General features: G+C 51.8%; 1 protein-coding gene across 1 annotated transcript in view; it reads right to left on the bottom strand.

The window, feature by feature from the left end:
• Window positions 1-15086, bottom strand: part of LOC139233165 (long-chain fatty acid transport protein 4-like) — a 79934-nt gene that overhangs the window by 18471 nt on the left and 46377 nt on the right. Inside the window, exons 4-6 of the mRNA XM_070863761.1 lie at window positions 12067-12136; window positions 3667-3758; window positions 1802-1911 (exon numbers count right to left, since the gene is read on the bottom strand). Of these exons, the coding sequence (XP_070719862.1) occupies window positions 1802-1911; window positions 3667-3758; window positions 12067-12136 (272 nt within the window). The remainder of the gene's footprint in view (window positions 1-1801; window positions 1912-3666; window positions 3759-12066; window positions 12137-15086) is intronic.

Raw genomic sequence — 15086 nt, 5'->3', positions numbered from 1 at the left:
TTCAGATCAGACATTCTGTCGCTGAATGGTGGAGCAGGCTCGAGGGGCTGAATGGTCTCCTCCTGTTCCTATTTGGAAAGCACTGTGTTAACTAAGAGACCACGGGGTGGACCTGTAACCTTCCTGCACGGTGCACGCAGAGACTTCAGCTCTGGGGCAGCTCGGTGTCCGTTGAACTCTTGCGGGGGGGGGGGGGGGGATGAAATTCGAGAGCGCCCCATTTGGGGCGATAACTTTTGAAAGCTGGAAAAATTAGCACCAGACACTACTGATTCTCAGCTTTCTCTAGATTGGGTGTTCACACTCCAGCAAGGAAGTGAAGCGCTAAATCAAGCGCTACCAGTTCCGCCGGAGAGCTAAAGGACGCAGGCGGGGCGGTGGTGGGGCAGCGTGGCCGCGATCCGAGGCTCCTCCTCTCCCCGAAAGGGAAGGGCCTTCGCGGCAGGCTCTGCACTAGGACCAGTGAGAAGGTCTGCAATGGCGATCCGGCCCGATCAGCCCCGTGACCTCCAGCAGAGCGGCGGGCTGATCGGTCGCGGCAGAGAAAAAAAAAATTGAACAAATTGACATTGTGCATTTGTACAGTTTTTCTACTTAACCGCACACCAAGCTCCCCTTTAACCTGAGGCCTCCCCCCCCCCCCGCCTCCCCCGAAGCGGCTGGCCTCCCGAACAACGCCTCCCGTAGCGGGTGGAGCCGAAGTTTGGGTCCGGGCCGCTACCCTGGCGATGCGCAGGATAATAACGTCACGACCTCCAGGCGCAGGAGGTCGGGGCGCCAGGCGTTACTGCCGCCGCAAACCTCTCGGCCAATTGAGCGGGAGTTGTTTCTTTCGCCGCGCCCCATCGTTAGCGTAAGTCGTTAGCGACCCGATATCGACCCCCCCCCCCCCTCCCCCGCCCAAGGCGATAACAGGAGGCGCTAAGGAGACCAATTTCTAGGCCTTAGATTTAATTTCACCCCGATACTGTGCCACATTTATAATATTATAGTCTCAATGACAGTGATATTATCAGTTAAATCAGGAACTGAGGGCGCACTGGGTAAATGCACCATCTGGGCGAGCTGTACGGACAAGGGGTGAAAGTATCGTTGTGGGGATCACTGGGCACAGAACTGGAGTTGGGCCGGCCACAATGCAGGATGTGGAACAGTACGGGTGACAATGCTAAACGGAGTCCCCTCTCTCTCTCCCCCCCCCCGCCCCCCGCCAACACCCTGCCCTCGCCCCCCCCCCCCGCCAGTGCCCCTCGGTTTTGTGTGTGCGCGTGCGTGTGTAGGTGCATGTGCATGCGTGTGCACGGGTGTATGTGTGCGTGTATATATGCATGAGTGCGCATGTGCATGCGTGTGCACGTATGTGTGCATGTATATGTGTGTGTGAGTGCGCGTGTGCGTGCGTGTGTACGTGCACACGTGTGTATGTGCGCATGTGTGTGTGAGTGCGCGTGCGTGTGTACGTGTGCATGTATATGTGTGTGTGAGTGCGCGTGTGCGTGCGTGTGTACGTGCACACGTGTGTATGTGCGCATATATATGTGTGTGTGAGTGCGCGTGCGTGTGCACGTGTGCATGTATATGTGTGTGTGAGTGCGCGTGCGTGTGCACGTGTGCATGTATATGTGTGCGTGAGTGTGCGTGTGCGTGCATAAACGGGCAGCTGGAGACAGGGACTGTGCTAATGGGTGTTCGGCAGAGGTGAGGGGATCGAGTTTGAGCGTAGCCTCGTTTGCTGCAGCCATGGCCCACTTGTTGCTGCCCAGGATCAAGGGGCAAGCTCGGAGGTAGAGGGCTCACTCACCGTGCACCTGTACTTGACGCAGTCGTCCCAGAATCGAGAGGCGGAGAACTTCCTCCTGATTACAACAGTCAGTCCGTGGAGAAGACACTGCCCTATTCCTACAATATTCCCTGGAAAAGCAAGCACTCGGATCAACGACAACAAATTCAGTTTCTGTCAGGTTCCCCGATTAGGGTTGCCAATTTCAGCTGGATCTAATTTAGGAGGTTTTACTACGTGCAACATTGACGGGTACATAAAGACCCAGAAGTTTCATTGAGCCTGCTCCTGATGGCTGGAACATCATGCCTAGACTCTTCCCCGTCTCCCACAGCCCCCCACTCCTCCCTCCCTCCCTCCAACTATCCAGCCCCCCACGCTCCCACCATTGGTGTCAACCAACATATCCATCCGCACTGAGTCAGACCTTCCCTTGGCCAATCGGAAAGCCAATAAACTCTCGGTTACCCGATTGGATGATTCAGTCAGACGGTCTTTTCTTTCCCAACTCCCAACATTTTTATAACTAACGAACAAAACTGTTGAAAGAAAACGATTTATTTTAATGCTCCGGTGTTTCTTGAGTCTTGCTCTCAGCGTGGAGATCGTGGAGAATAATTTTGAATCCCTGGAGATTCCAGGACAATCTTGGAGGGTTGGCAACCCAAGCCCCCGATGGCTAGTCTTAATGGGTGGAACAAGATTGATCCCTGGGAGGATAAGGTTGCACTGTGAGGAGAGAGTGAGTAGACCGGGCCTGTACTCTCTGGAGCTTGGAAGAATGAGAGGTGATCTCATTGAAACATAGAAGATTCTGAGGGGGATTGACAGGTTAGATGCTGAGAGGTTGTTTCCCCCTGGGCTGGAGAGTCGAGAACTGAGGGGGGGTCACAGTCTCGGGATAAAGGGTCGGCCATTTAAGACTGAGATAAGAAGGAATTTCTTCACTCAGAGGGTTGTGAATTCTCTACCCCAAAGGGCTGTAGACATTGATTCGTTGCGCACATTCAAGACTGAGATCGATAGATTTTTGGAGTCTAGGGGAAATCAAGGGATGTGGAGATTGAACAGGAAAGTGGAGTTGAGGTCGAAGATCAGCCGTGATCTCATCGAATGTCGGAGCAGGATCGATGGGGCCGAATGACCTGCTCCTGCTCCTAATTCTTATCTTCTTATGTTTAACTGAGCAATGCCAGGACGTCCAATCCCCCTCGTCTGCATTGAGTTCGCTGTTCTTAGCTAGGCGGCAGTCAGGGCACTACGAGGATCTGTTGCCCACGGTAGGGGTAAATCAGCCAGCAACTCCCGCTTGCGTGGGCCCGAAACCATCCTTCCCGACTGGTACAAACATCGCCGTTCCTTCATCGTCACTGGGATCAAAATCCTGGAACTCCCTCCCGGACACCACTGTGGGAGCACCGTCACCACACTGACTGCAGTGGGTCCAAGGCAAAGATGCATCACCCACCTTCTCATGGGTAACTAGGGATGGGCAATAAATGCCAGTCTTGCCAAAGTTTCCCGGGTCCCATCAACAAATAAGTTTTTAAAAGGGCCTTCAGGAGAGGAGGGGGAAGGAATTTGCTCAAAAAAATAAGCGAGAGAAAAAAAATTCGGTATTTTTATAAATCAATTCGCCTTAAATTTCAAATCAATATCTGCCGCTATGATGAATTTTTAGCGCGGAAAAATCAAAGGTTGATAACCGAGAAAACGGTGTGTGTTCCAAATGGGACGGTGCTACAAGTGAGAACACTGCAGTGGGGGTCCAGTATTTGCTGACTGACTGAACACTATTTCGGTGACTGACATTGTTAACCGTGTATGGCTGCCCTCCCATCCCTCTCTGTTCTACCCCCACTCCCAACATCCCTCGCCCAGGTTACCTGCAGAGTGGTAGAGAGGCAAACAGTCATAGACAATGTCATCAGCGTGCATACGGTAACCATAGTAAACCAAAGCTGCCATCCGGTAATACCTGGGGTGGGGGGGGGGGGGGGGGGGGGGGAAAAGAGAAAAAAGGTGACGTCATTCAAATTCTCAAATGCAAATCCTTCCAGAATGTTCTCTGCCTAGTTCTGCTGCATCGCGACAGTGGCAATTGCGAGGCACGCCGTGCCAATGTGAGGGAATGGCCAGCTATAGGCAATGTTAGGTGTCCGCGACGGTTAAGCCGACACTCCCAGTGCAGTGCCGAGGGAGCGCTGCACTGTCGGAGGTGCCGTCTTTCGGATGAGACGTTAAACCGAGGGCCCCGTCTGCTCTCTCGGGTGGACGCAAAAGATCCCGTGGCACTATTTCGAAGAAGAGGCAGGGGAGTTCTCCCCCCGGTGATCCGCCCCAATATTTATCCCTCGAACAACATCACTAAAAACAGAGGATCTGAATTTTATCACAGTGCTGTGCTTGGGAGCTTGCTGTGCGCAGATTTAACTGCCTCGTCCCCTGCATTACAACAGTGACTTACACTTCAGAATCACTCCATTGGCTTTGGGGCGCCACGAGGTCGTGAAAGGCGCTATATAAATGCAAGTTCTTTCTGACACTCCGAGCACAGCTCTGCATTGTCACGGGGCGTGCGGGGGTCCTTCAGACGTTCAGGCGGATGCGAGAAGCTGCCATGCAAAGACAGTCGGGTTGCTGCTCCGGAAGGCTCACATCAAATGGGGCTTTCTTCATCCAAATTTACCGCGCAAAGATTAAGGAGCAGGAGCTATGCAGGCAACGAAGAGCAGCATTTAGGAACTGAACCTTTCAATATTGATTTGGGACGTCGTGGGGCAGTGGGGGAGGGGGGGGGCGTGATAAGCGCGCGTGATAGGCGCTATATAAATGCAAGTTAAAAGGAGAAAATGCTGGAAACACTCACCCGGTCAGGCAGCATCGGTGGAGAGAGATAAAACAAACTCTCTCCACACACCTGCTGAGCGTTTTCGGGTTTTATTTCAGGTTACCAACCCCCCCCCGCAGTATTTTGCTGCAGATATAAATAAGGGTTTCTTTAATATCCGCCGGGCTGGATTTGCGGTTGGAGGCTTGTCGCCGGGGACGGTAAAGTTTGCACCACGAATTGGTTTGCGTCTGCAGCCACAAAATTCACCAGCCTGGGCCCCCCCGAGTGTGGGAGGGGGACGCTGAGGGAGGCGTTCCACATCTGTTACAGGGCGCTAGGCCGGCCGAGCGATCGGAAATCCCGAGCTAAAGACTCGGCCTGGGAGCGTCCCGAGAGAGGCCTCCCCGAAGGAAAAAAAAAATCACCACAAAAAGCATTCCCAATACCGTGCTCACCCCACATAAAGATAAATCGCAAAAACAAAAACACAGAAAAAAAACAATCACACTTAACTCCTGCAGTTATTCCTTCCCTTATCTTATCGAAACGTATAAGGTTATGAGGGGGCTCGACAAGGTGGATGCAGAGAGGATATTTCCACTCATCGGGGAAACTAAATCTAGGGGACATAGTCTTAGAATAAGAGGCCGCCCTTTTAAAATAGAGATGAGGAGAAATTTCTTCTTAGAGGGTTATAAATCGATGGAATTCTCTGCCCCAGAGAGCTGTGGAGGCTGGGTCATTGAATATATTTAAGGCGGAGATAGACAGATTTTTGAGCGATATGGGAGTAAAGGGTTATGTGGAGAGGGCAGGGAAGTGGAGCTGAGTCCATGATCAGATCAGCCATGGTCTTATTGAATGGCGGAGCAGGCTCGAGGGGCCGTATGGCCAACTCCTGCTCCTGTTTCTTATGTTCTTCCTGCTGCCGGGAGAACTCGGATCGCCTGGCTACAGGGCGCTACTGGCCCAGGGCAGAATAAATTTAGAGATCGGGACGATACCGGGGGCGTTGCACACCGGCGCGACGATCCCAGGCGGGACTGCTCAGCTTCCCCGCGAAACCGGCACCAAGTTTCCCGGCAGGGCGCTGGGAGCTGGCCGGCCGACCGGAAATCATTTCCAGAGCTATCACCCCCCCCCCTCTCTGCGGGGCGATAACAGAGGCGCAAGCCCAATGGAAATCCAGCTCGCCGCGTTGTTCAAACACGGACAATGCCCACGGCAAACGCCGTCACTTTACCGTCCTGCTCATGAACCGTGTCCAGGCCTCGCACTACGGGCGATGCTGATTGGCTCAGTGAAGAGTGACGAGGATGGTACCAGGGGGTGGGGGGGGGGGGTGCCAGCCTCGCGGTAAGCAAGGTGGTGCCGTCGCCCTCCATACGGGACCCAGCAAGAACACGAAGAGAATACCGCTCCTTCACATTGGTCTCTTGATCCCAAAACTACAGGCCTACCAGTTCTTCCCCACATTTTTTACCCTCCTGTCCGTCACAGGGAGCGGGCTGGAGCCGGCATTCTCAGCGGCTGAGCTCCGAGGAATCAGTCCAATCAGGAGTGAGATTAGGAAACAAATCCTACACACAAAGGCTGGTAGAAGTTTGGAACCGTCTTCTGTAAACGGCAACTGTTCATTTTAACTCTCAGACTGATGGCTTTTCTGTTAACCAAAGTTATTAAGGGATCTCTGTACTTTCCTCCAGCCCCACAACAACACCCACCCCCCCCCCCCCCGCCCCCCAACAACACCCACCCACCCCCCCACCCCCCCCCCGCCCCCAACAACACCCACCCACCCCCCCACCCCCCCCCCCCCCCCGCCCCCCGCCCCCCCCCGCCCCCCGAGATGTCTGCACTCCTCTAATTCTGCCCTCTTGAGCATCCCTGATTATAATTGCTCAACCATCGTTGGCCGTGCCTTCTGTTGCCTGGGCCCCAAGCTCTGGAACTCCCTCCCTAAACCTCTCTACCTCTCTTTCCTCCTTTAAGACACTCCTTAAAACCTACCTCTTTGTCACTTGCCCATATGTCTTCTTATGTGGCTCGGTGTCAAATTTATTTGTTTTATCTCATAATACTTCTGTGAAACGCCGTGGGACGTTTTACTACGTTAAAGGTGCTATATAAATACAAGTTGTTGTTGTTGCTGTAGATACAGGGCAGATGCCCAGTGTAACTAGGTCTACCCCCCCACCTCCCCAAACTCCCCCGCCACCCCCCTCCCCCCAGGTTTGCCCCTATTCCCGAGGAAATGCAGGGATCTGGAGGTCCAATGCACGCCGCAAAACTGAAATAACCGCGCGCCGTGAGAAACCGAATGGGCCGCGCAACCCATTAAAGGGGCCACACACCCCAAAAGAAATCAGCGGGAACATTGGCCGAGGAACTTTTTCTTCTCGCTGGTCCCCACTTGCATTGGAGGCAGTTCAGAGAAGATTCACGAGGTTGATTCCTGGGATGAGGGGGTTGCCTTATGAAGAAAGGTTGAGCAGGTTGGGCCTATACTCATCGGAGTTTGGAAGAATGAGGGGTAATCTTATTGAAACATATAAGATTCTGAGGGGGCTTGACAGGGTAGGTGCAGAGAGGGTGTTTCCCCCCTGTGGGGGAATCTAGAACATAGTTTCAGAATAAGGGGTCACCCATTTAAAACGGAGATGAGGAGGAATTTCTTCTCTCAGAGGGCGTGACAGGGTAGATGCAGAGAGGATGTTTCTCTCTGCCCCAGAGAGCTGCGGAGGCTGGGTGATTGAATATATTCAAGGCGGAGCTAGACAGATTTGTGAATGATAAGGGAGTCAAGGGTTATGGGGAGCGGGCAGGGAAGTGGAGTTGAGACCAAGATCAGATCGGCCATGAACTTATTGAATGGCGGAGCAGACTCGAGGGGCCGAATGGCCGACTCCTGCTCCTATTTCTTATGTTCTTATCTAATGTTCTTACCTGATGTTCTTATGGCAAGACAACACAGGTGAAGCGGCGCAGTTCTCTTTCCAGCCAACGGATGGCGCACTGCTCCCAGCAACACCACAAAATAAATGGACAAAAGGAGAGTTCGTTCAAACCTCTCCGCAGAGATCCGTCAGGGGAGAGAGTCTGCTCTCAGCATCGGAGAAGGCTGCCTGCTGTTGCCAGGTTGGCACAGTGCCTGTACAGGTGGGCACGGGACTGAAAGCAGCCTCTGAGCATTAATTGCTGAAGGTCACGGAGGGAGTTCCGCTGGGCCCTCGTCTGTTCTCCCTGATGGAAGGACACAGGAAGCGCCTGTGAGGGGAAAGAGAGCCACTGGAAGGGAAAAATAACCCCGTCCCGCTCACTTCTGATTCCCTGAGCCTCACGGACAAGAGCAGAGCTGAGCTGCTCCGGCACGTCATGTTTGGTCTCCCTGGTTTTTTTTTTGTTGTCTACCTTTGCCTCTCTAAAGATGCTTTAGTCGCTCAATGCTACTTGAGTAGAAATGCTTGGAAGCACAGTGACATATGGAATGGATTCCCTGATGGGAGGCCTCACAGTGCAACTTGGAGGATCAAGCCTTCCTCGCAAACAGTGGACAACCATCAACCTCCTCGGAACCGGTCACGGTCGATGCCGTCAGCTTCTCCATCGGTGGAAGATTAAAGCCTCCCCATTATGCGACTGTGAAGCTACTAATCAGACCCTGGAGCATATCACTGAGCACTGCCCTCGGAGGGAATTCGCAGGCAGTCTACAGAATATCCGCGCTGTTGACATTGCTAGATAGGCATTTGATTTGCTTTGCTACTGCCGTACGAAAGAGTAGGTTCCACAAAATGGCTGTCACTGCGGCAGCCTATTTGACTGTGACAGGCGTCACAGAGGAGCGCGATACAGTGGACGCTTTACGTCCCTCGGGTATGCACGCTGGTAAATTTGCCCTCCCGAACTCAAGGGTGCTGAGGCCAACTGTGGCACCCCCCCCCCCCCCCGCTGCCTCTGCCCCCCCCCCCGCCCCGAGCAGGTTGGGCCGAGTTTAGAAGAATGAGGGGTAATCTTATTGAAACATATAAGATACTGAGGGGGCTTGACAGGGTAGGTGCAGAGAGGATGTTTCCCCTCGTGGGGGAATCTAGAACTAGGGGGCATAGTTTCAGAATAAGGGGTCGCCCATTTAGAACGGGGATGAGGAAGAATTTCTTCACTCAGAGGGTTGTGGATCTTTGGAATTCTCTGCCCCAGAGAGCTGTGGAGGCTGGGTCATTGAATATATTTAAGGTAGAGATAGACAGATTTTTGAATGATAGGGGAGTCGAGGGTTATGGGGAGCGGGCAGGGAAGTGGAGCTGAGCCCAGGATCAGATCAGCCGTGAGCTTATTGAATGGGCGGAGCAGGCTCGAGGGGCCAAATGGCCTACTCCTGCTCCTAGTTGTTATGTTCTCAACAGTGGCAATCCCCCCAAGGTTGGTGATCAGCTAACCCAGCTCAGTCTGGGAATCTCCAGATCCGACAAGGGCTCAGCTATTCACTGCCGTTAACCAGCTGGGAGATGCCAGCAAAGTGTTTTTTTTTAAGGTGATGGGAGACAGTAAACCGACGGGTTACCATTGCGGAGTCAGTCAGAGAGTGGCCCCTGGGCAGCGTGAGCTGGTGCAGGAGGGCGACGGCAGCCAAGAGCGACGTCAAGGCCCAGGTCAGTGATTGGAGCGCGGGCAGGTACAGCAGGAGCGGCGAGGTCGGGACGAAGGAGCGGCGAGAGATTGCAGAGGGACGCGATCGGGGCCCAGGAGAGGCGAGGGCCCAGGGGGCAGCACGGGCCCAGCCCACACTGTGCGATATGTCTGCGCACTAGGCCCGTGCAGCAGAGCAGGTCTCTAGTTGTCTTGGATAACCCTTGCCGTTGGACCAAGACCGAGCTCTGTCAAGCCCGCGTGGTGGCTGGTGTGCAACGGCCACCCCACGTTAAAAAAAATCCACGCACAGGCATCTTCCGCCCTTCAGGATGCAGTTCAGGACCTGGAATATTCGGCCCTTCATTGAAACACCTGTGAACTCATCCCTTTTTGGCGTGGAGGCAAGCCATCCTCGATACGAGGGATCTGCCTATGATGATGATGGTGGCGATCCCTCCTCGGTGCGAGGAAGGAGATGCGGGCGACTGGCGGTAAAGCGTGGGGCTCAAGGATCCTTTACGGCCTCAAGAATTATTACCTCAGGAGTTTTTCCCCCCCCCCACAGTAAGCCGGAAGATTTCCTGGCCGACATCCTGTGCAGTTTTCCCACGACGTTGGAACCCTCAGATTTCAGGAAATGCCACAACTTGTCGACCCTTCCTCCAAACACTCCTCCTCGTACTTTAAAACTAAACAAAAGATCTGTGATCTCAACCTTCATGCACATACCAAAGGCCCTAAATCACCACACCAGTGGAGTTAGGCAGACACCAGTTGCCAACACCCAACTGACAAAGCTCTGGAACTCCCTCCCTAAACCTCGCCGCCTCTCTTTCCTCCTTTAAGACGCTCCTTAAAACCTCCCTCTCTGACCCAGCTTTTGGTCACCTGCCCTAATTTCTTATGTGGTTCGCTGTCAATTTTTTTTTTTACTTATAACACTCCTGTGAAGCACCTTGGGACGATTTATTAAAAAGAAAGACAATTATATAGCGCCTTTCACGACCACCAGATGTCTCAAAGCGCTTTACAGCCAATGAAGTACTTTAGAAGTGTCGTTACTGTTGTAATGTGGGAAACGCGGCAGCCAATTGCGCACAGCAAGCTCCCACAAACAGCAATGTGATAATGACCGGATAATCTGTTTTAGTGATGCTGATTGAGGGATAAATATTGGCCCCAGGACACCGGGGATAATTCCCCTGCTCTTCTTCGAAATAGTGCCACGGGATCTTTTACGTCCACCTGAGGGAGCTGACGGGGTCTCGGTTTAACGTCTCATCCGAACTGCCTGGATTTATGTGCTCAAGTCCCTGGAGTGCAACTCGAACCCACAACCTTCTGGCTCAGAGGCGAGTGTGCTACCCACTGAGCCACAGCTGATGTTAAAGGCGCTATATAAATACAAGTTGTTGTTGTTGTAGGACGGACCCAAGAGAGGTCTGTAAGATTACGAAAGGATTTGATAGGGTAGATGTGGAGAAAATGTTTCCACTTGTGGGAAGGGACCAAAACTAGAGGCCATAAATATAAGATAGTCACTAATAAATCCAACAGGGAATTCAGGAGCAACTTCATTACCCAGAGAGTGATGAGAATGTAACTCGCTGCCACAGTTGAGGCCAACAGCAGATGCATTTAAAGAGAAATCTAGATAAGCAGATCAGGGAGAAAGGAATAGAAGGGTGTGCTGATGGGGTGAGATGAAGTAGGATGGGAGGAGGCTTGTGTGGAGCATAAACCCCGGCACGGACCAGTTGGGCCGAATGGCCATTTAGTCCACAGCCGAATGTGCTGTGGACTAAATATAACTCGCATTTATATTAAGCCTTTCATGTACAACCCAAAACACTTTACAACCAGTGTAGTACTTCTGAGGTGTTGCCATTGATGTAATGTAGGGAAACACCACAGCCAATTTGTGCACAGCAAGCTCCCACAACCAGCAATGAGATAAATTGCCAGTTGATCTGGGTTTTTTTTTGTGATGTTGTTGTCGGGATAAATATTGGCCCCAGGACACCGAGGATAACTCCCCTGCTCTTCTTTGAAATAGCGGCCATGGTATCTGTTACGTCCACCTGAGAGGGCAGACGGGGCCTCGGTTTAACGGCTCATCCGAAAGACGGCACCTCCGATAGTACGTCAGAAGTGTCGTCACTGTGCAGTAAATTTAAAACAGATCTTAGACGAAACGTCGGGGACAGAGGGATCAGCGGTGTTCAAAATGTGGTCAGATGTTGGGCTGGGTGAGTCGGAGCAGAGGAGGGGTGAACTCGATGGGCTAAGTTGTCTTGTGACTTCATTAACACATGGCCAACACTCAGGCCATCATTCCCAGCATCGAAGCACTGACCGCACTCGACCAGCTCCGTTGGGCGGGCCACATTGTTCGCATGCCCGACACGAGACTCCCAAAGCAAGCGCTCTACTCGGAACTCCTCCACAGCAAGCGAGCCCCAGGTGGGCAGGGGAAACGTTTCAAGGACATCCTCAAAGCCTCCTTGATAAAGTGCAACATCCCCACCGACACCTGGGAATCCCTGGCCAAAGACCGCCCTAAGTGGGGGAAGAGCATCAGGGAAGGCGCCGAGCACCTCGAGTCTGATCGCCGAGAACATGCAGAAAACAAGCGCAGGCAGCGGAAGGAGCGTGCAGCAAGCCAGACTCCCCACCCCACCCTTTCCTTCAACCACTGTCTGTCCCACCTGTGACAGAGACTGTAATTCCTGTATTGGACTGTACAGTCACCTGAGAACTCACTTTTAGAGTGGAAGCAAGATTTCGAGGGACTGCCTATGATAACACATGGGCTCCTTACCTGCTGTGGACAACAATAGCCGCCTTGGGCATACCGGTGGTTCCTGAGGTGTAGATATAAAACAGTCGATCTGTAACAAAGCATACACATTCACACCGTGTCAAATTTATTTGTTTGGTCTTATATCACTCCTGTGAAGCAACTTGGATGTTTTACTACGTTAAAGGCACTATATAAATACAAGTTGTTGTTATCGGGAGTGGAAATGGATAATTAGAATCAAAGAATGATACAGCACAGACACGAGTTCAAATCCCACCACAGCAGCTGGGGGAAATTTAAATTCATTTAATTAAATTTGGAATTAAAAAAGCTGGTATCAGTAATGACGACCATGAAACTACTGGATTGTCGGAAAAACCCACCTGGTTCACTAATGTCCTTCAGGGAAGGAAATCTGCCGTCCTTTCCCGGTCTGGGCCGATATGTGACTCCAGACCCACAACAATGTGGTTGACCTCTGGAATGACTCAGCGAGACCACTACAACAAAGTCAGCACTGGGGGAAGTACCTTCACCACACGGACTGCAGCGGTTCAAGAGGGCAGCTCACCAGCATCTTCTCGAGGGCAATTAGTGATGGGTAATAAATGCCGGCTTTGCCAGCGACGCCCACACCCCAGGAATGAATAAATAAAAATAGGAAGGGGGCCATTCGACCCATCGTGCCCGTGCTGGCTCCCAGGTAGCGTTATCCAATCAGTCCCACTCTCCCTGCTCTGTCCCCGTGGCCCTGCATATTTTATTCCCCTTCAAGTATTGATCCAGTTCCCTTTAGGACCTGCTTCCATCGCCCTTTCAGGCCGTGAATTCCAATCACAACAACTTGACGTGTAAAAAAAATGTTTGCGATGTTCCCTCTGGTTCTTCTGCCACACACCTTAAATCCGTGCCCTCTGGCAGCTAACCCTTCTGCCACTCGAAACAGTTTCCCTTTACTAACTCTATCGAAGCCAGTTAGGATTTCGAACACCTGTATCAAATCTCCTCTCAACCTTCTCTGCTCCAAGGGAAAGATTTTCCCGGCATGAGTGGAACTGCACCAAGCAGCAGATTCCGACTATTTCTTTTGTTTAAAGCCCTTCCACCTGCAGACTACGAATTAGGTCGATAAATTAAGCTTCAGGGGTTTATTCTTCCCTTCACAATGGATCATCAATCTGTCCCCTTTAATTTAGGGTCCCCTTTAATTGACGTCTGTTATGATTGGGAGGGGGATGGATAATCGAACTCACAGTATCCATTTTAAAGCATCTTAGTTATCAAGATCGGCTGAAAGAGTTAGCAATCTACATTTTGGGATAGAGTCCTGCTACAACTGTACAGGGTATTGGTGAGGACGCACCTGGAGTACTGCGTACAGTTTTGGTCTCCGTATTTAAGGAAGGATATATTTGCATTGGAGGCTGTTCAGAGAAGGTTCACTAGGTTGATTCCGGAGATGAGGGGTTTGACGTATGAAGATAGGTTGAGTAGGTTGGGCCTATACACATTGGGGTTTAGAAGAATGAGAGATGATCTTATCGAAACACATAAGATAATGAGGGGCCTCGACGCAGGGAGGATATTTCCACTCATGGGGGAAACTAAAACTTAGAATAAGGGGCCACCCATTTAAAACTGAGATGAGGAGGAATTTCTTCTCTCAGAGAGTTGTAAATCTGTGGAATTCTCTGCCCCAGAGAGCTGTGGAGTCTGGGTCATTGAATATATTTAAGCAATAAGGGAGTAAAGGGTTATGGGGAGCGGGCAGGGAAGTGGAACTGAGTCCATGATCGGATCAGCCATGATCTTATTGAATGGCGGAGCAGGCTCGAGGGGCCAAATGGCCTACTCCTGCTCCTATTTCTTATGTTCTTATTTTAGAGGGGCATGGACTTAGGGATGATCTGATCCACTTTCTAAGATGATGAAAGGAGCAGATTGAGTTCCAGTTGATAGTCTGGTCCAATTAAATAGGTTTTGGAACACCAGGGTCACAATGTTCAGTTGTTTAAGAACGAAAGAAATAGGAGCAGGAGTCGGCCATTCGGCCCCTCGAGCCTGCTCCACCATTCAATGAGATCATGGCTGATCTTCGACCTCAACTCCACTTTGTACCCCAATCCCCATATCCCTTGATTCCCCTAGAGTCCAAAAATCTATCGATCTCAGCCTTAAATATATTCAGAGACTCAGCATCCCCAGCCCTCTGGGGCAGAGAATTTCAAAGATTCACAACCCTCTAAGTGAAGAAATTCCTCCTCATCTCTGTCCCCAGCATCGACCAGCTCCGTTGGGCGGGCCACATTGTTCGCATGCCCGACACAAGACTCCCAAAGCAAGTGCTCTACTCGGAACTCCTACACGGCAAGCGATCCCCAGGTGGGAAGAGGAAATGTTTCAAGGACACCCTCAAAGCCTCCTTGATAAAATGCAACATCTCCACCGACACCTGGGAGTCCCTGGCCCAAGACCGCCCTAAGTGGGGGAAGAGCATCCAGGAGGGCGCTGAGCACCTCGAGTCTCGTCGCCGAGAGCATGCAGGAATCAAGCGCAGGCAGCGGAAGGAGCGTGCGACAAACCAGACTCCCCACCCACCCTTTCCTTCAACCACTGTCTGCCCCACCTGTGACAGAGACTGTAATTCCTGTATTGGACTGTTCCGTCACCTAAGAACTCACTTTTAGAGTGGAAGCAAGTCTTCCTCAACATCGAGGGTGATCATGATGACCCCTTATCCTGAGACTAGATCTAGTTTAGATGTCAGGAGGTGGTTCTTCTCCCAGAGAACAGTGGGCCTCTGGAACAGGCTGCCGTCTCGTGTGGTGAATGCTGGTTCGTTGAATTCCTCCAAGCGAGAGCTGGACCTGTTCCTGCCTGGGGCAGAGATCACCTCTTACAGAAGGCAGGTACTGCAAGGAATTATCAGGGCCAAAGTGCTCTTCGTGGACTTAGTTACAATTGTCTAAGGGGCTTCGGAGAGGAATTTCCCAGATTGTTTATGGCCTGGGCGTTTTTCATCTGTTTTCCCGCCTCTC

This window comes from Pristiophorus japonicus, chromosome 20 (genome assembly GCF_044704955.1).
Source record: "Pristiophorus japonicus isolate sPriJap1 chromosome 20, sPriJap1.hap1, whole genome shotgun sequence".
In the NCBI taxonomy this organism is placed as follows: domain Eukaryota; kingdom Metazoa; phylum Chordata; class Chondrichthyes; family Pristiophoridae; genus Pristiophorus; species Pristiophorus japonicus.
The sequence above is the reverse complement of the archived record's forward strand: the minus strand, read 5'-3'. Positions and strand labels throughout refer to the sequence as shown.